Raw genomic sequence first — 17958 nt, 5'->3', positions numbered from 1 at the left:
GCCTGTTTGTTGATCGCCATCAGAGTGTACAGATCCATTGTTCATGTCTTGCCGTTCCACAGTCGACTCTCAGTGTTGCTGTGACTCCAGTCACCTGTCCACCAGGTGTAATGGAAAATATTCAAGATGATGAAAGAGCTTTAATATCATTCACATATTTAAATCTTAATCAAACAGGCTTCTGCAGAGTTTGTAACAAATCTTTATTTTACAGTTACTTAATGTCACTATTTAACGTTTTATTCACAAACCAGAAACCACTATGACATCACACAGCTGCTGTGATGTCACGTTGACCCTGTGACCTCAGACAGCGTCTCCAGCAGCTGGAAGTAGTTGTACTTGATGTCGTACTCCATGTCGTACCAGAAGTTCACTGCAGCAGAGAGAAAAAATACACTGACACTTAAACTATGACGACGCTGATAAATCACACTGAGTTTATCTGAATTCAAGTTTCTTGAATGTGGTTGTTGCAGAGCAGGTACTTCAGTGTTTGTACCTGTGTTGTGTCTGTGTGGTGCGTTCAGGTGTTTCAGTGCTTGCACCTTAAATGTAGCCATGTGGTGTGTTCAAGTGCAGTGTTTGTACCTGTGATGCAGCTGTTTGGTGAGTTCAGTGTTTGTACCTATGATGTGTCGTGGTGTGTTCAGGTACACCAGTGTTTGTACCTGCAATGCAGCAGCGTGGTGTGTTCAAGTGCAGTGTTTGTACCTGCGATGCAGCCGTGTGACTGCCTGACATGGTGAAACCACAGTGACGGCAGGTACAACATCTCTCCGGCCTTCACGCTGCAGTGGAGTGGCTGAGCTCTCTGGTACTGCGGGTACCGGTCCAAGTCCGGGTCCAGCGGGTCCAGAGGGATCCACGGGACCTGAGGAAGAGGAGGGAGAGAGTCAGGGTGAACTACAGTGTTTTAAATATCTCTGATATTAACAGACAGACACTTGAACACACCTTCTCAGAGTCGCCCTGATCGATGACCTCAAACTCACCGTCCTCCTTCTGACGGTAAACAGCCTGCTGATACACACCTGTCAGAGACAGTTACTATGGTTACTGCAGAACATGCTTAGTGGTTGCCATGGTCACTCTGTAAAGATGCAGGGTGGTTACTATGGTTACCGTAGGGGATGAAGGGTCGGTCTGTGGGCGGCAGCAGGATGAAGTTTTTCTCTCCAGATATCACACAGTACAGATTCTCATAGTGATCTTTGTGCACTGAAACACACCACAGACACATTTATGTATAATCACATTAAATACACACCATGTGACGTGTCGTGTTGTGTTCAGGTCTTACTGGACGTGACGGCGCTCGCCTCTCCGAGCCAAAAATTCACAGCATCTGGTAACTTTCCTAAAAGAATTAAAAAGACAGAGTGACAATATGTTGAAGGCCACGAAGAGAATTGTTTCAGTTCATCAAATATTAATAAAGACAAAACTAGAGGCAGTAATTATTTTAGCTTGAAACATCATTTGTATTAAAGTAGGCCTACAACTTCCTGTGTGTTTATAGTTGTGGATACGTGGATAAAAAACTAGCAAAATGAGACGAACACGATACACTAAAGAGAAAAAGTTAATTATATATATACGGTGGTGGAAAAAAGTTTTCGGACACCCTTAAAATTTTACACAATCTCAAATATTATCATGAAATATTTGTGGAAAAATCTTTTTTGTGTTTCAAAGGGTGTGGCTGCATTAGACAGATACAAACAAATACAAATTATATTTTTTTGTTTATTGTTTACAAGAAAAACTAACAAAACTAAATTCTTGACAGTTTCAATATGTCAGTTCTCAACATTGTCGGTATCAAAGTCAACAAATAACAGAGAATGTGTTCAAAACTGAACAAAAAATAAATAAACCATCACATCATCAAATTAATATTTAGTAGTCCTGCCATTGGCACGTAGTAGAGCTCTAATCCTGGCTGGCATGTTCCCCACGAGCCTTTCACACTGTTGAGGGGTAATCTTGTCCCATTCTTCTTGAATTACTGCTTTTAATTCTTCTAAATTCTTTGGTTTATGCTTTGAAACAGACCTTTTGATAATCCACCACAGATTTTCAATGGGGCTCATGTCCGGGGATTGAGCTGGCCACTCTAAGACCTGGATACTGTGCTCCTGCAGCCAAGTTCTACTGGCCTTGGATGTGTGGCAAGGGGCGTTATCTTGTTGAAACATCCAGTTTTTACCTCGACGGAACAGTGCACGCGCAGAAGGGAGCATGTGGGTTTGGAGAATGGTACAATACTTGGTAGAGTTCAATGTGCCATCACAGACAGTGAGATGACCAACACCAGCAGCACTCATGCATCCCCAAACCATGATACTGCCTCCACCATGCTTGACAGTAGGTACTGTACATGCTGGAGATAATGCCGCCTGGCCTTCTGCGTACCCTCACATTAGTAGGAGGAAGATAAAGCTGGAAACTGGACTCATCTGACCACAAAATCTTCTTCCAGTTCCTGGCTGTCCAGTTCTTGTGTGCCTGGGCCCAACGACGCCGGGCTAACCTCTGTCTCTCATGGATCAGGGGCTTCTTGATAGCCTTGTAGGACCTTAAGCCATGATCTAAAAGTCGGCCACGTACAGTGCGGGTGGAACACTGGACACCAGTTTGGTTTGACCACTGCTGCTGAAGCTCCTGTGATGTCATTCGGCGGTTTTGCCTGCACATGCGGATCAGGATGCGGTCATTTCTTGCTGAAGAAACCCTTGACGCCCAGATCTTGGTGTGTCTTCCAAGCTGTTGGTTCGCCTGTATTTCTGCAGAGTGTATCCAACTGCTGAAGGACTGCATCTGCACTTCCTGGCTATCTGGCGGCAGCTGTACCCTTCCTGGCTGAGAATCTTTATCTTCAGGCGTGTTTCCTGCGTTAGGTTCCTTGTTTTAGCCATTTTTGTGTCTGAAGAACTTTCAAATGTGCTGGCTTTATGTAGACACGCTTGGCAACAAAAATTGTGTCTTTTAATAAAAAGAACGACCTTCATCACTGGTACCAAAATGACCCAATACTCAAAATTTCTTATGTATTTTTATGGAACCAATCAATTTTAAGTTTTTAATGGCTTTTATAGGATTTATTTAGTATTTTGGCTGTGACTGTACTAAAAGAAATTGCACTTGAAGACCTAAGAGTGATTCTTAATGCAATATTTCACACATGCATGGGGTGTCCGAAAACTTTTTTCCACCACTGTATATATATATATATATATATATATATATATATATATATATATATTTATATATATATAAAACATTAAAATATAAAACTTGCAGCTGAAAACAAATCAGTGTTGTTGTAGTTCCCCTCCGGGCCGCCGGCGGCAGCACTGAGCTCAAAGTTCAAATCGGCGCCATCTTGGATTCTACGCGGCGGGCTCTCATGAGAACAAACTTAACGCGCACTCCACCTTTATACGTTTTTTTTTTTATTTTACAATGAGTTCACCTCCACCTAAACGCGCCTGAACGGTCGCTGAGGAGATTAAATTTTATTTTAGCCGGTTTGTTTCGTCTGTTTTCGCGCACAGAGGAAGATTTTGACCGTTAAACGTTAAAGTAACGGTTGCCCTAAGGTTAGCTAACATGGAGCACCGCTGCAGTCACTGTGACAGTCCCATACAGAGACAAGCTAAGGGGTACAAGAGAAAGTCTTTATTAACACTTATCGACCTGAAGAGCGCGCACAAACTTTTCCCGGGCCTAAACCCTCGCGAGGCGTTTTTATGTTTCACCTGTGTTCGTCACGTTTATCAGAAAACCAAGAAAAACGGTAAAAGGCGGGTTTATGTGGACCCCCAGCCCCCGACCCGTCCGGCTCCCTCTGCCCGCCCTGCTCCGTCTCTCCCGGAGGAGCCTCCGCCTCTGAAGAAGCTCAAGAAGAGACTCAAAACTCCGCTGAACGAACACGATTACGCGTCCCGGGACCCGGAGCCCTCCACACCCAGGAGCGACCCTCCGCCCGCCCGGCGCGTCCGCCGCGGGCCGATCTCTCTGGTGTGCGGGTACCTGCGGAATAAGAACTTCACCTCTGCTCTGAACAGACTGCTGCAGGTGTCCGGCTTCAAGGAGGCTCTGATCAGGGTGTGTAAGAAGATCATTGCTAAAGAGGTGAGACCTGTTTACTCACTTTAATCTACTGAGACTGATTAATAACAATTACAATAATATTTAAAATTATTATTATCATTTTTAATACTGAAGGTTTATAAGGACCATTTGCATTTCAGATTAGAAACACTAATATTTGACCGAGGGTTCCCGATAATGGGACACCTGGAAATGTCATGGAATCAGTGTTAATTTTGACAGCTAGTTTAGATTTGGTCTTAGTCTTGAGACTAAAATGTTTATTAGTTTTAGTCACATTTTAATCATTTTTATCCTTCATATTTTAGTCTAGATTTAGTCGACAAAAATTCATGACATTTTAGTCATTACTTTTAGTCAAAATGTTTTCTTTTATCTTTAAACTAATCCAGTGAGGCTAATTTATTAATCAGAAATTAGAATCAAGGTGACAGGTTGTATAAAATAATTTGTGCACACTTCCAAACTGTCATGTCTCCAGCAGTGTGTGACAGGTTTAAGGGCTGATTTACGAGCACACACTTACTGATCATCATTTGGACATCTCTCTATTTCTGCTCTCAACAAATAATTAACGTGAGCCAACTGGGATTTGTCCTCAGGTTCATTGTAAACTCTGACTTATCCATGTGACTGTTAAGAAGCAGAAACGTAACTTGTTTCTTCATGTGCAACATGTTAGTGTGGAGGTTTAAACTGGTGTCCTCTCACAGAGTTGGTGATTCAAACTCAACTTTCATCTCTGTCAGAGAAAACTGATCTGAGTTCAGACTGTTTACTTACAGCACAGCTACACTCACAGATAACTGAGCCTCCTACCCGCCTGTCAAACACCATCAACCCACAAACCTTCTCCAGTCTGGACTGACTGGAGTCCTGTGAGGTGAAGCTGTGAAGTCTGGTGGCTGCTTGCTCTGCTGCCGTTCAGCGGCTAAGGAGTGGAGCTAGCTACTAACAGCCACCGCTGCGACTAACTCCACAAATCCATTCAGCAGCTCCACCATCCACAGTCTAATCTCTCAAGACAGATTCTGCAGAATCTGTCGGCAGCCCTGTGTGAAAGACGACTGGGGACAGGACATGGGGACATGGGGGACAATGAAGGGGACATGGCCGAGACATGCAGGTGTCCCCAGGAAATGTGTACCTACAGAAATGGCAAGCTCCGCGTCCATAGCGACTACTCCACCCAAAACGCCGTCTCGTCAACGTGAAAAAAATTTTTTTTTTTCCAGCGGATGTCTTAGTTACAACATAGTTGAGCTAACTGGAGTAGTTTCATGTCGTATCCGACAACGGGAGGCTTTTAACAGATGACGTCCTGATGTTAGCTTTGCTAACTGTCCCTGTCAGCTGCAGCCACTGATGCTTTCTAGACATCGTGATTTCCCAAAACTGAATAAAAACCACACATTGCAACACAAAACTGCTTTGCTAGCTCAATCATGTTGTAACTAAGATATCCGCTGGAAAGAATAATTTTATTCACGGACCGTTTATTGAGTTATTACCTTATTTTTATACAGTCTATGGTTATTGCAGACACCGCTAACGTTAACAGCTAACGGTTAGTCCAGCTAATCTACGATAACCATATTATTACAAACGTGCACACAGAATTTTTTTATTTTTTTTTTATTTTATTTTATTTTTTTTACCGATGGATTTCCAGATTGTCCACAGTCAGACACACATGGCTGTTTATGCGTGAGGGTTTTTGTCGGCCAGTGAAACATCCTGGTGCAGACTATTTACTGGAATTTACCAGCCTATCAATCATGCTGTATTTGAAGATAATAACAAGCACGGCTGTTCTTAGCTTCCAGTGTCCGATAGTCCACCACAAACATTTTTGTCACGTCTCGTCAACGAAAATTTAACATAGATTTCATCTTAGTTTTTATGATCAAAATCTATTTTTAGCTTGTCATCATCTCGTTTTCGTCATGGAAAGAAGGTTGTTGACAAAAAAATTTCGTCAAAGAAATTAACACTGCATGGAGTTCGTAAAAATCATTGAAAGTTTTGGAGAAGTGGTTGCTTGTAATGCAGTTGTTTGCGTAATCTTCCATGGATAACCTTCCCCGTAATATAACATAACAGAAAATATATTTTCTGTAACTGACGTTGTAATGTTGCTGTAATAAGAGTCGATGTCTGGCGTTTGGTTTACCATCATGTGTGTGTTTCTTTATTTTCTCCCCGTGTTCCATCTCTCCCTTCATGTACATCCCCTAGCTGACATTATGTTTGAATATAGTTTGAATCTAATATGTTTGAAAAAAGCAGAGCAGGTTTGTAAAGAAAAAATATTATAGATCTTTGAAAAGTCATGGTTTGAAATTTAGTCCATGAAAATGTGGGGGAACTGAAGGTTTCTGTTTAGGGCTTCCAAAACAGCGGAGTAGCATGGAGGCTAGGTGTAAACGTAGAAACAGTTCTGTGTTTTAAAAAGAAAACATATTAGTGTGGACGTAGCCTGAGACCTAAAAGGGTTTGACATGTAAGCTGAAGTGTAAACAAATAAAGGAGTTGATGTGTAAGATGGACAGTTGTGACTGAAACAGCTTGAATTGTAAGTTTAAGAATAAGAGATGATAATAAATATATTAAACGTAATTTATCACATTAAAATAAAATGTGTTTGCAGCGTAAAGAGATGGTGAACGACTTGGACGGGCCGTACAGGAAGACGTTCACCCCTGAGAACCTGTCTGCATTCAGCTGGGATAAGTCTACTTCCTGGGCTGAGGAGAAGGCTCCTCTAACTGTGGCCTGTCTCAGGTCCATGTTCCCCCCCGCCAAAAAGACCCAGAAACAGATCGTAAACTACAGCCCAGGGAATAAACCACGGTGGGTCCAAACTGCGCTGGTCTAAAGACGGACCTGGTTCTGATATTTATTAAACTCCAGGATGATAAATGTAAGTGAGTGTTTTCCTGTTTCAGGCGGATGACTGAGGAGGAGGTGAAGCAGATGTTGGACCGAAGGATCAGCCTCCTCCTCTCTGTGCCTCTGTACACCAGCACACTCAGAACCTGTTTCCTTCAGACAGCGTTCAGCGTGGAGATGCTCCGACACCGCTGTCCCATCAAACTCTTCACCATCACCAACAGCCTCGGCATCTCGCAGTGCAAAACCTCCGCCAGGATCCACGCCAAGAAACTTGCCGAGGAGCACGACCGACAGGTGAAGCAGTGGAGAGACGAGATCCAGGTGAGGAACTATGTCCTTCAGTTTCAGTGTCACATGTTCTCCGCACAGTTTGACTTCAGTCAGTTTCTTTAAGTGAAGTTTGATCCCTTTTATTTAAAGACGATATTTTAATGATTTAAACGAACTGAGCTGTGTGATGACAAGTCTTCGTGTGGTTCTGCAGAATTAGTTTTATATTTATTCGTATTTTTAATACATGTCCGTCACAGAGGAGATTCATCACATTTCCTTTTTTTTTACTTCTAGACGACCAAAAAGACGCAGTACCGCAGTGAAGACTCCAAAAAGGCAACAGCTTACACTTTCAGCTGGGGGAAAGTTCGGGTAACGTGACTTCTGACATAAAACCTTTGTCCTAAAACCATCTGTTACCTTTCACTGAGGAAATAAAAGTTCTGCTGCTGCAGGTACCGTCTGTGTCCAGGTCCGACTCCACAGATAGAGGATACACCTTTGTGACGTGGGCATTTCGCTTCGCCCATCAAGTTCGGGTTAATTTTCGTTGCCTGCACGGACTTCCAATAAAAGCAGTGGAAGTGTCTCCTTACAGAATCCTACCGTCCAAACAGGTACTAAGTCTTTACAGAAGAATTACAGTGTATGTGTGGTGGTAACTGACTATGGTGGGGTTGGGGAGGTGGAGGTGGGCAACAACAGCAAATTTCCATGTTTTTTTTTTTGTTGTTTTAAATTCCTGTGTGTCCCTTTGTATCATTCTGTGAGCTGTCTCTAACTTCAGAGGTTTTTGTGGGTCCATGAACGTAGCGCAGGCGGAGCTCTCCATGAGTTCTTTACTTCCTCAGCAGCAGTTTGTGACTTGTGGGGTGGGTAATCAGATTGATGGATGAGAGGAGCAGCTGCTGCGAGTGACTGCAAACTTTAAAGCCCAGTTCAGACCAAAGATTCACAATGAGACAAAATGGTTTTGGAACGATTGAGAGAAAAGTAGCAGCGGTGTGAACTGGCCGGTCTGAGCTTGACTCAAGTCGGCCGACAGTGTCACCTGCAACTCAGCTGGTCGAATCGCCGGCGGCTGGTTTTAAAGCGTGTCACCTGTTTCAACAGCCAATCAGCTTGTAGAAAAGTCCCCTGGTCAAGTCAAAATGACAGCAGACAGCTCCCTCTGTTTCCGTCCTCACAGTGTGCCGGTGTCGGACGGTGGGTCCCTGCTGCTGCTGGCTGTATGTGCTTATGCCCCGCCCACACATACACATTCTCACTGACTGATTGATTGGCACTGGTTATTTATATGAATGAATACAGTCCATCTGATGGTGGTTTTGTTTCATCATTGTAGCCAGTATCTCACTATCACTATCCTCATTCATATTTGAAGAGGCTACAAATTATATTCAGCCACAAAATAAGTCTGAAAAGCTGCAAATCAGAACGGAAGTACAGGCAGGCCGCCACAAATAAATGGGTGTGGGAAACCCTGAAATTAATACTATTAAGTGTATGATTCTTTATTGTTTTCTACGATTTGAGGCAACTGATGTTTCCATACGTTTCTGCTGAGTATTTAAATCCATTACCATTATCATTAACAACTCGCCCAGCTGTGTCTCCTCACAGTGAACAAGTCTGCATTCAGAATTTCTGTCTCAATAAGTTTGTTTCTGTGACTCAGTTAGGACATTTGTATGGCACTTTTACCGTTTCATCGTTTTTGTTTTGTGTTTTCCTGTTGAAAACAGCGTGACAGCGCCATCTAGTGGACAAACTGTGCAACAGCAGCTCTGTTTCTATTTGACTTTAAACCTAGTGCACTATGACTGATTACAAAACTCAGCCAAGGGCCAAACAGAATTTTATATCACATAGAAATTAAAAAACAGGGTCCTTTAAACATCACATAATCATCACAATAACATCATTAACTCTTTCTTCAGATGTACGAGTCGCTACGACAGCGAATGAAAATATTAGTGATGCGAATCATCGCAGACAACCTGACAGCCCTGAAAGGACCAAGAGGACGAGTGATGAGACACGTCCCTCACATCTACTCCATCCTGATGAAGGAGGAGAGCACCACAGTGAGTCCCACCTGTCTGCACCTGCTCAGGTGTCTGATGTCTCAGTACATTAATGTCCCTTAAACTGTCCTGATTGGTCCGTTTGTTTCCCCTCAGGTGAGTCTGGGTGCGGTGATACCGAACACTGCAGAGGAGTCTGTTAGCTCAGCGTACGGCCTTAAAGACTACATCCCTGTGGTTTCTGGGACACCGCACCACATCCTGTGCTGTGGGGACGTCCTCGGCACTGACAGGACGGAGCACGGCAACAAAACACAGAGCACTGACACTCCAAACCCGAACCCTGACCTGAAGTTTGATGGACTCGTAGAAGCTCCACAAGAGTTTCAGAAGGAACACCTGTTCCACGAGGTGAGAAACCTTCATCGTTCTAGAACAATAAACACAGTCAGCAGTTTGTGATGGAACAAAGGCAGCTTCTTTATTTTAGAGTGTCTTAGCTGCAGGTATCAAAACAAGTTAGCGTTATCAAGTTAGCATTTTAAGCTAACTCAGTAACTATTCAGATCATTTGGGTCCAGCTGCTTCACAGTAATGAAAGCAGGTATGTGTGTGTGGTATGAACTGTGTTGCCTGATAACTTTTTTTTCAGGAAATGATAAAGATGCTTCTCAGTGAAAAGAGTGAGAACGCTCGAGGAACTCTTCATCACATCGTCTCACTGTTTCACTTCAAGACGTTCAACAACACCGCCAAAGACTACTTCCTGAACATCTGGGACTTCATCACGGTGAGACTCTGACAATGTAAACTTAAAATGTAAACACACTGATAGTTCTGATTTACCACATTCACCATAATATTCTGTCACCAACCAAACTTCAATATATATTTTAAAGTTTGTGACGACAGCGTACGTGACTCTGTTTGCTGTGACGGACTGTGGTCTGGACTCAGTGGACCAGAAACCATCAGACTACCCCTCTCAGGTCTCAGCTCAGATGGACTGGCTGAGTCAACTGGCTCACAGGCTGGTGGATCTGGTGTGGATGCCTCCGCCTCAGGAGGACATCAATACTGCAGCTGCTGCCGCTGAAAGTCACTGTGACGGAGAGAAGAAGAAAACTTCCCCCTTCTGTTACTGCAGAGAAGGTACGAACCCTGCTGGAGTCAGAAACAGGTTTAAATACAACTCTGAGCATCCATCTGTCTTTAACGGCGTGTCATGTGTCCTTGTGGTTGTAGAGAAACCAGGTGAGCAGCTGGTGCGGTGCTGCAGTAACCTGTGTCCAGGTATCTGGTTCCATGAAGGCTGTGCTCGGGCTCAGACGCTCTCAGACCCACGTGAGGAGGACTGGTTCTGTGGTCCAGACTGCAGTGCAGATGGAACCTACGTGTACTGTCACTGTAAGGAGCAGAAGGGGGGACAGATGGTCCAGTGTGGACTGATGGACAAGTGCAGGAGACACGAGTGGTACCACAGAGACTGTCTGACAGCCGCCGAGCAGACCAGAGCCCAGCAGAGTGAGACTCTCATTCATTCATAGTCAGACCAGATTAAGTTTATACTGAAATACACTTAAACAAAGTTTTATGTTGGAGTTTGTTTCGTTCTAAATTTTGACAGTGCAATTTTTATTTTTTTTTTTAAATAATCACAGCTAAGATATCTGAACATGATGGTCTCATGTTTGTGTTCCAGCTCCGTGGTTCTGCTCAGAGTCCTGCTCCATGGCATCTGACGGCGAGGACTTCCTGTTAAACTACACAAGAGCAGTGGTGTGGGAGGGGCTGTACCATATGGCCCGACGGGACGCCATCCAGGAGGGAGACGGAGAGGCTATGACAGACTTCTGGAAGATGGACCTGGTTCTGCTGTGGACCAGACAACACCTGCAGCTCTTTAACAGCGGCCACCAGATGATCACAGGTACAAGTCAGAGACGGTCACACAGCTGGTTGGTCAGTGTCATAAAGCTGCACCAACTGTAGGCTTGAAGGGTGGGGCTACATTCTAGCACCACCCATCATCCAAAAATGTTTATGAATAATCTTGTCAGTGATGAAAAGTCAGAGCGTCAGTTCATGACTGTGAACATGCTCGGCTCTGCTTTAGCACGACTCACTGAGTAAGAATTGTTTCAATAAATATTATGCAAATCATCAGCATCTCAGAGACGTGTAGCTCCTCCTACACAGAGATAAAGTTCGTCCCCTTCCTGTGTCCACCATGGAACCTTATTTTGGAAGAAATATGTACAGCCATGAACGACAAGAGATCTGGTGATCCTGTTTAAACTGTAGCATTTATTACACACATGATGTTTGTCAATTTTAAAGATATTTCTGTGAGTCAAGAAAGTCGCAGTTTGTCATATTTAGTTTTGAGTTAAACCTCTGAGTGAACTACATCTCTCATTGTCTGACATGATATACGTCACCAACTTGGCTGTTACCTTGGCACAATTCACTTGATAGCTAGAAACTAAACTTCGTTCCACTCACACATACTAATTTTTTCAGATGTTTAAAGGTACATAACTTTGCCAAGCAAACACTGCATCCTTCCCTAACTTCCGAATCAGTTCACCAGTTGAATCTATATTTCTGTCAAACCCACTGATCAAAGGAGGCACCTCTGTTATTTATAACTCACTGTTGTGTTTAGATTGTTCCGCCCCCCCCTTGGATTGTTTAAAGGTAACCTGGGCAATTGATTTAGGGGCTGCTGTTTTGGAAGAGTCATGGACAAAAGCCATGGACTTTGCTATTTAAAATATTGTACAGGCTTCACTCATTTAAAAGTATGCTCTGTAAAAATGTATCCAAATATCAGTCCAGCATGCGTCCATTATGCCATATGCTCTGGTGCTGCCCGAGAATCACTACATGTTGGCAAAATATTTTTCAGTCACTCTCAGACGTCCTGGGTCGACCTGTGGATCCTGTGGATCATTTTAAAGGTTCTGATCTTGTGTAAACCAGCTCCCAACATAACATGATGTTATTTGTAACCCTACTAGCACGTAGATTGATATTCTTATTCGTATTGATCTTTTTGTCAGCCGAGAAGTGAAAGACTGAGAAAGAACCATTGTTTCTTGTGTGAGCAGATCCCAGGACGACCTCCACTGTCATCGTAACTTCAGCCAGAGAGAAAGCTCTGACGTCACTTTCACAACTTGTGTAGTTTTTCTAATGAAGTATAAGACTGAAAACAGTTCAACAGGTTTACAACAAACTGTGACTTTATTCACTTGCAAACTATCTTTTAAACTGACAAACATCAGGTGCGTGGATCATGGCTAAATTCAAACAGGATTAAAAAATGATTTGTGTCTTTCTGTTGACTGTCAAACATATTGTCAGAAAAAATGTCCCATGGTCCACCAGAGGGAGAGGGGCTTCACTCTCTACTCTCAGTGTGACTGTAGCATCACATTGTCATGGCTGTTGTCATGGTTACCATGTTTTTGAACAGGGATCGAGGGGTTCTACCCAGAGCGTGTCAGACAGGACATGAAGTGGAACCGAGTGTTGAATCTTCAGGGAACATCAGGAGGAAACGTCAGTGTGGATCTCCTCACTGAGCTCATGATCAACGAGTTCAAAGGTCAGCTCACATGTTGTTATTATTATTATTATTATTATAGATTCATGTTTCATTAAAACAGACACAGTTTACACATGAATCTGGCGTTTGCGTTGTGGGTTCTGCCATGTTGAGGTGCCGCCATTAGTGTGGTGCCAAGTCCCACTGTCCTTCACTCACTTTAAATGACTTTTGTCCCCTCAGGTGTGACTTCCTGTGTTTGACTTCCTGTCCCCTCAGGTGTGATAGAGTTCGGTAAAGGCAGCTTCACGAGGCAGCAGGTGGAGCAGAGCGCTCAGCTGGCTGGAGCTCAAGCCAAACACCTGGACAGACTCTTCTTCACAGGAGGAAACCCTCTGAACCTGTCCACCTACCTGTCCCGGCTGACGTCGTCTTCCTGCAGGAGGACGGACGACGTGTCCAAGTTTGTGGACGAGTTTAAGAAGGATGAGTTGTTCGCCTTTAAAGCAGGAAGAAAACATCAGGGCTTCAACAAGTTCAGCTACCAGCAGAGGGTGAGGAGCCCCAAGAGGATGGGGAGGAGCATCAGGAGTCTGTGTGAGGAGCTCGACCGACGGAGAGACAACATCCTCTGAGAGCTGTCCACAGGTCAGTCACATGACACTGTGACATCATAGTATGAACACATAAAGGATGCTTCCTTGGCAGGACGGGTCCGACAGACTCCGTCCTACGTTCAGAGCACACATGATGGAACAGTCTTGTGAGTGTGCAGGTGTGCGTCATCAAAAAGGTCCCGTCTTCACTTCTGAGCTACAAGTTCAAACCAAGCTGCAAAATCCAGGGCTAAAAAATAAATCCAGTGTTGAAGTGTTAAAATCTGCAGTTCTTTCAATTACCACTTGAGGCTGGCTCCAAAAGCCGGTCAGTCCTTGTAGACCCCATGTTAAAATGCTCAACTTTACAGCAGAGATAAACAGTCGACCAGACAGGTCATTAGTCAGCAAGATTTCACTGGTCGCTTAGTCGCAGAAAAAACAAGAAAAAAGTAAAACTATCAGGAGCTGCACCTTGTCAAAATAAATCCAAACCTATATGACTGGACCATGTGTGACTTTAATTTGAAAGGACAGACACAGGAAGTGTCCACGCTCAGCAGTCAGACAGGAGTCAGGTTAATTTCCAGGGCTGGTACCTGCGGTTATTCCACAGGCTAGTTAATAACATGTCGGGCAGGAAATCCAAAGTGTGGGATCATTGCAGTTTTTGTCACTTCCACGTTGGCTTCATATTTCCTCTTTGGAGGTTGCTGCTCAGATTTGGTGACGTAGCATCCTTAAAATGTAGCTGTGAAATGATCCTTCTTTGACTACGAGTAGCGCCCACAGAGAGCACAGCAGCTGTCATACAGACCGCAGTGGTGCAGGTCAGGAGGTCAAAATACTTTATTTTTTGTAGACAGTGATTAGGATAAACTTACCCTCCTACATAATGATAACTTTGTTTATAATTTTGTAAATAAGTAAAGACTTTATTAATAAAAACACGTTCATTGATTTATTTTTCTGACCTGCAGCAGCTGAAAAGAGACGACTGACAGGGAGGATTTATGAGTTGTGTTTTTGTAAATATTACAAGTTTTCATTTTATTTTGACCACTTTAATAATATTTTGTGTGGCTTCCTGTTTTTCAACATCCTGAGCTGCAGAACAAATAAAAAGTTTTAAGCAGACTTTAGAGTTCTGGGGGTTTTTTTGTGTGAAATGTCGGTCATGTGACACTGGAGTAAAATATCACCACAGAATTAAATACTGCCTCATATTTACTGCAATCGTAGAACAGTAACTTCTGTCTTACGTGAAGTAAAATTACTGTTTGTCAGTAGAGTCTGGCGGCTTTAAGACAACTGCAGTTCACTTAAACTGATATTGACTATTTTAGGTGGACAGAAGCTCACCAACTGAGGCAGCATTCACACTGTGATTTGGTCTATAAAGTCAGTATTCAGTGTCTGCAGATGAAGCCATCTGAGCATGCTCAGTGGTGTGAACTCACCAAGTGCTTCGCTCATCCATGAAATGTGAGGCTCCACGTCGTCTGTGAGCTCAGGCAGCTCCTCCAGCAGGTTAGAGCACTGCTTCTGAACATACAGCACTCCACTCTGCTGCACCTGCATCACACACACACATTGTGTAAATCACTCCTATGCAAATGCGAAAGACTCCACATATGGTTACTTAAAGGTCCAGTGTGCAGGATTTAGGATGATGTAATTGGCAAAAGTGGAATATAATATAATATAATCCACAGTATGTACTCAGTACTCAGTGTTGGTCCTGCAGCAGCAGCGTGTCTCTCACCTTCCCCTCGATGACGTCGAGCACAGAAGAAAAGTCCATCTGTCTCTCTTCTGGCATCACGAAGCGGTCACCGTTAACTGCGTCAGCGTAACCGTTAGGAGTCACCGCCACGCTGATGACCTTTGACCCCACCTTCTCCCTGCACACAGCAAACAGGAAGCTGAGGTCACGTACTGGTCTTCACTGTCTCAGAGATTAAAAACTATAGATGTGACCACAGAAGAAGAGTGGTGCAGGTGTGTGTGTGTGTGTGTGTGTGTGTGCACGTGTGTGCACGTGTGTGCGAGCGGGTGGACATGGCTTCCTCACCTCAGGTACTCCAGTGTCCATCTAGACAGAGCCGGCCAATGACTGAAGGCGTTACGGATGATGCAGGGCTTGTTTGGACCAATCCAGTCGCGGTAGAACTGCAGTGGGTCAGGTGGCTCCTCCAGGTAAGGCACCGTACGGTTCAGATACAGATCTGAGAGGTAATCAATAAACAATCAGAATGATTGATCTGCTGACTCAGCAGTTCAGAGGAAACAGCAACTGCTGAGTCAGCATTGTGACTGTAGTAGTACTGTACCACTCAAACTGGTAGTAATACCAGTCAGTGGCAGCAGTAGTATTAGTGATAGTACACTCAGAACTGTGTCCCCTTAAAAGTTAGTATAACTTTAAAAAAATAAATAATCTAGCTGACCTACAGTAGTACTAACAGTAGTACCTGTGCTTGTCACTGAAGTGGTAAAAAGTAGTAATACTTACCACTAAACCACTACTGGACAACTTATAGCTATACTGAATGAATGAATGAATGAATTTTTATTATTGTGTCATGCACAAAGTGCCCAGCCCAAACAGGCTTACAAGACACCAATAATCAACAAAAACAGACCAGAAACCAGAGTAGAAACATAAATTACAATTAATGTTGGACAAATATCCTATCCTGACGCTTCTTCCATGCTTTAGAAACAAAATTAGCCAACTTATAGACATTAAAATTAAACAACCATTCCATTTTATCGTCATCAGACCCCCAGAACATTTCTAAATTTTGAACGAATAAATCACTGAATATCTGTGTTCTTAGATCATCATAGAAAGGACAATACAGAAGAAAATGCGATTCGTTCTCAACTTCTCCCAAATCACACACTTCACATAATCTATCGTCTACTACTACTACTACTACTACACTACTACCACTGGTTATAGTACTACTAATGGTAGGAGCAGCAGTAAAGGTAATACTGCAGGTGTAACAGTAGTTTGAGTAACTGTAGCAGTGGTGATGGTGGTTATTGTAGTTGCAACAGTAGTATTAATTGGAATACTAGCAGCAGCAGCAGCAGCAGCAGTAGTAGTAGTAGTAGTAGCAGTAGCAGCAATTGCTGTAACAGTAATAGTAGTAGTAGTACCACCAGTATCAGCAGTACCACATTACCAGGAGCAGCAGCGGCAGTAGTTGTAGCCTTGATGCACTACAGTACTGGCAGCAGTGGTAGTTGTAGTATCTGCAGTAGTACTACAGTACCAGCTGTAGTAGAACTACCATCAGCAGCAGCAATACAGCACCAATAGTAGTATCAGCAGTAGTACTACAATGGTAGTAGTACTAATAGTTTTAGACGTAATACTATGGATGTAGCAGTGGTGGGGTTATTGTAGTAGCAACAAGTATAGTATAGTTATAGTAGTAACAATAGCATTTATTGTAATGCTAGCAGTACCAGTAATAGTAGTTGTAGTGATTGTTGTGGCAGTAATAGTAGTACCACCAGTATCAGTAGTACTACATTACCAGGAGCAGCACTAATAGTAGAATCAGCAGCAGTACTAATAGTTGTAGGATACTATGGATGTAGCAGTTGTACTATAGTAGCAAAATAGCAGGTGTAGTATAGTTATAGTTATAGTAGTAACAGTAGTATTACTTGTGAACTATTATCAACATTAGTAGTTGTAGTAGTTGTAGTAGTACTACAGTACCAGCTACCAGTAGTAATAATATTGATTGTTGTGGCAGTAACAGTAGTAGTAGTAGTAGTACCACCAGTATCAGTAGTACTACAATATCAGGAGCAGTACTAATAGTAGAATCAGCAGTAGTACTACAGTAGCAGCAGTAATGTTACTCGTCTCTCACCGTGAGCCTCCAGTGAAAACTCAGTCAGTCGTTCTTTCACAGACTCCATTTTGTTTCTCCGTCATCACAAACAAACAACCGGAAGTCCGCCACAGAGACAACATCAGATATCTGATCAAATATCGATTAAATGATCACTGATAACCGATAAAGTCTGCTGCTGTCAGATCTCTCCCAACTTCACGGTGCCATGCTGCTTTGTTTACGTCCGGTGCGCATGCGCGGAGCTCCGTTCCTGCAGTGATTGAGGTGAGCAGGTTTCCCCCTGCAGGAGGGAGGATGAACTGCAGCCGACACGGATCACTCTCTGACTGAGGATGATGATAATAAATGTAATAATTATAAATACATTAAATATTTCAGTATTTTTTATGTTTAATATAAATATTACATGTATCTGTCTTTATTTAATATACATGTAGAATATTTCCATCTGATGAGATGATGTAAAACACATTTCACTCAGTGGAAACATCAGAGAGCTTTACTGAAGAGCAACTGATGTCATCAAAGTGTGAAGAAAAGTGTTACAGAGACGTTTAAAGATTAACTGTACATTGCATTTATTTTTTACACTGCATGGTTTTTCTGTCACC

At 43.1% G+C, this 17958-nt stretch overlaps 2 protein-coding genes across 3 annotated transcripts; one reads left to right on the top strand and one right to left on the bottom strand.

The window, feature by feature from the left end:
• Positions 1-186: 186 nt before the first annotated feature.
• jmjd7 (jumonji domain containing 7) lies at positions 187-17582 on the bottom strand. Its single transcript, XM_049595306.1, has 9 exons — positions 17363-17582; positions 15538-15691; positions 15229-15367; positions 14924-15038; positions 1304-1360; positions 1126-1221; positions 958-1034; positions 715-874; positions 187-376 (listed from the first exon to the last, which is right to left on the bottom strand). The coding sequence occupies exons 1-9, from the start codon at positions 17409-17411 to the stop codon at positions 288-290; spliced, it is 936 nt and encodes a 311-aa protein (XP_049451263.1). The 5' UTR covers positions 17412-17582; the 3' UTR covers positions 187-287.
• LOC125900361 (uncharacterized) lies at positions 3373-14884 on the top strand. Of its 2 annotated transcripts, XM_049595302.1 has the most exons (14): positions 3373-4140; positions 6770-6972; positions 7068-7335; positions 7582-7659; positions 7743-7904; positions 9228-9374; positions 9471-9725; positions 9967-10104; positions 10214-10466; positions 10560-10838; positions 11017-11244; positions 12796-12927; positions 13147-13515; positions 14810-14884. In XM_049595302.1, the coding sequence occupies exons 1-13, from the start codon at positions 3616-3618 to the stop codon at positions 13500-13502; spliced, it is 3024 nt and encodes a 1007-aa protein (XP_049451259.1). In that variant the 5' UTR covers positions 3373-3615; the 3' UTR covers positions 13503-13515; positions 14810-14884. The 2 variants fall into 2 exon arrangements, with proteins under 2 accessions (XP_049451259.1, XP_049451258.1); XM_049595301.1 differs by lacking the exon at positions 14810-14884 and having other exon boundaries at positions 13147-14776.
• Positions 17583-17958: the final 376 nt, after the last annotated feature.

The sequence above is a fragment of the Epinephelus fuscoguttatus genome, linkage group LG14, assembly GCF_011397635.1.
Source record: "Epinephelus fuscoguttatus linkage group LG14, E.fuscoguttatus.final_Chr_v1".
In the NCBI taxonomy this organism is placed as follows: domain Eukaryota; kingdom Metazoa; phylum Chordata; class Actinopteri; order Perciformes; family Serranidae; genus Epinephelus; species Epinephelus fuscoguttatus.
The sequence above is the reverse complement of the archived record's forward strand: the minus strand, read 5'-3'. Positions and strand labels throughout refer to the sequence as shown.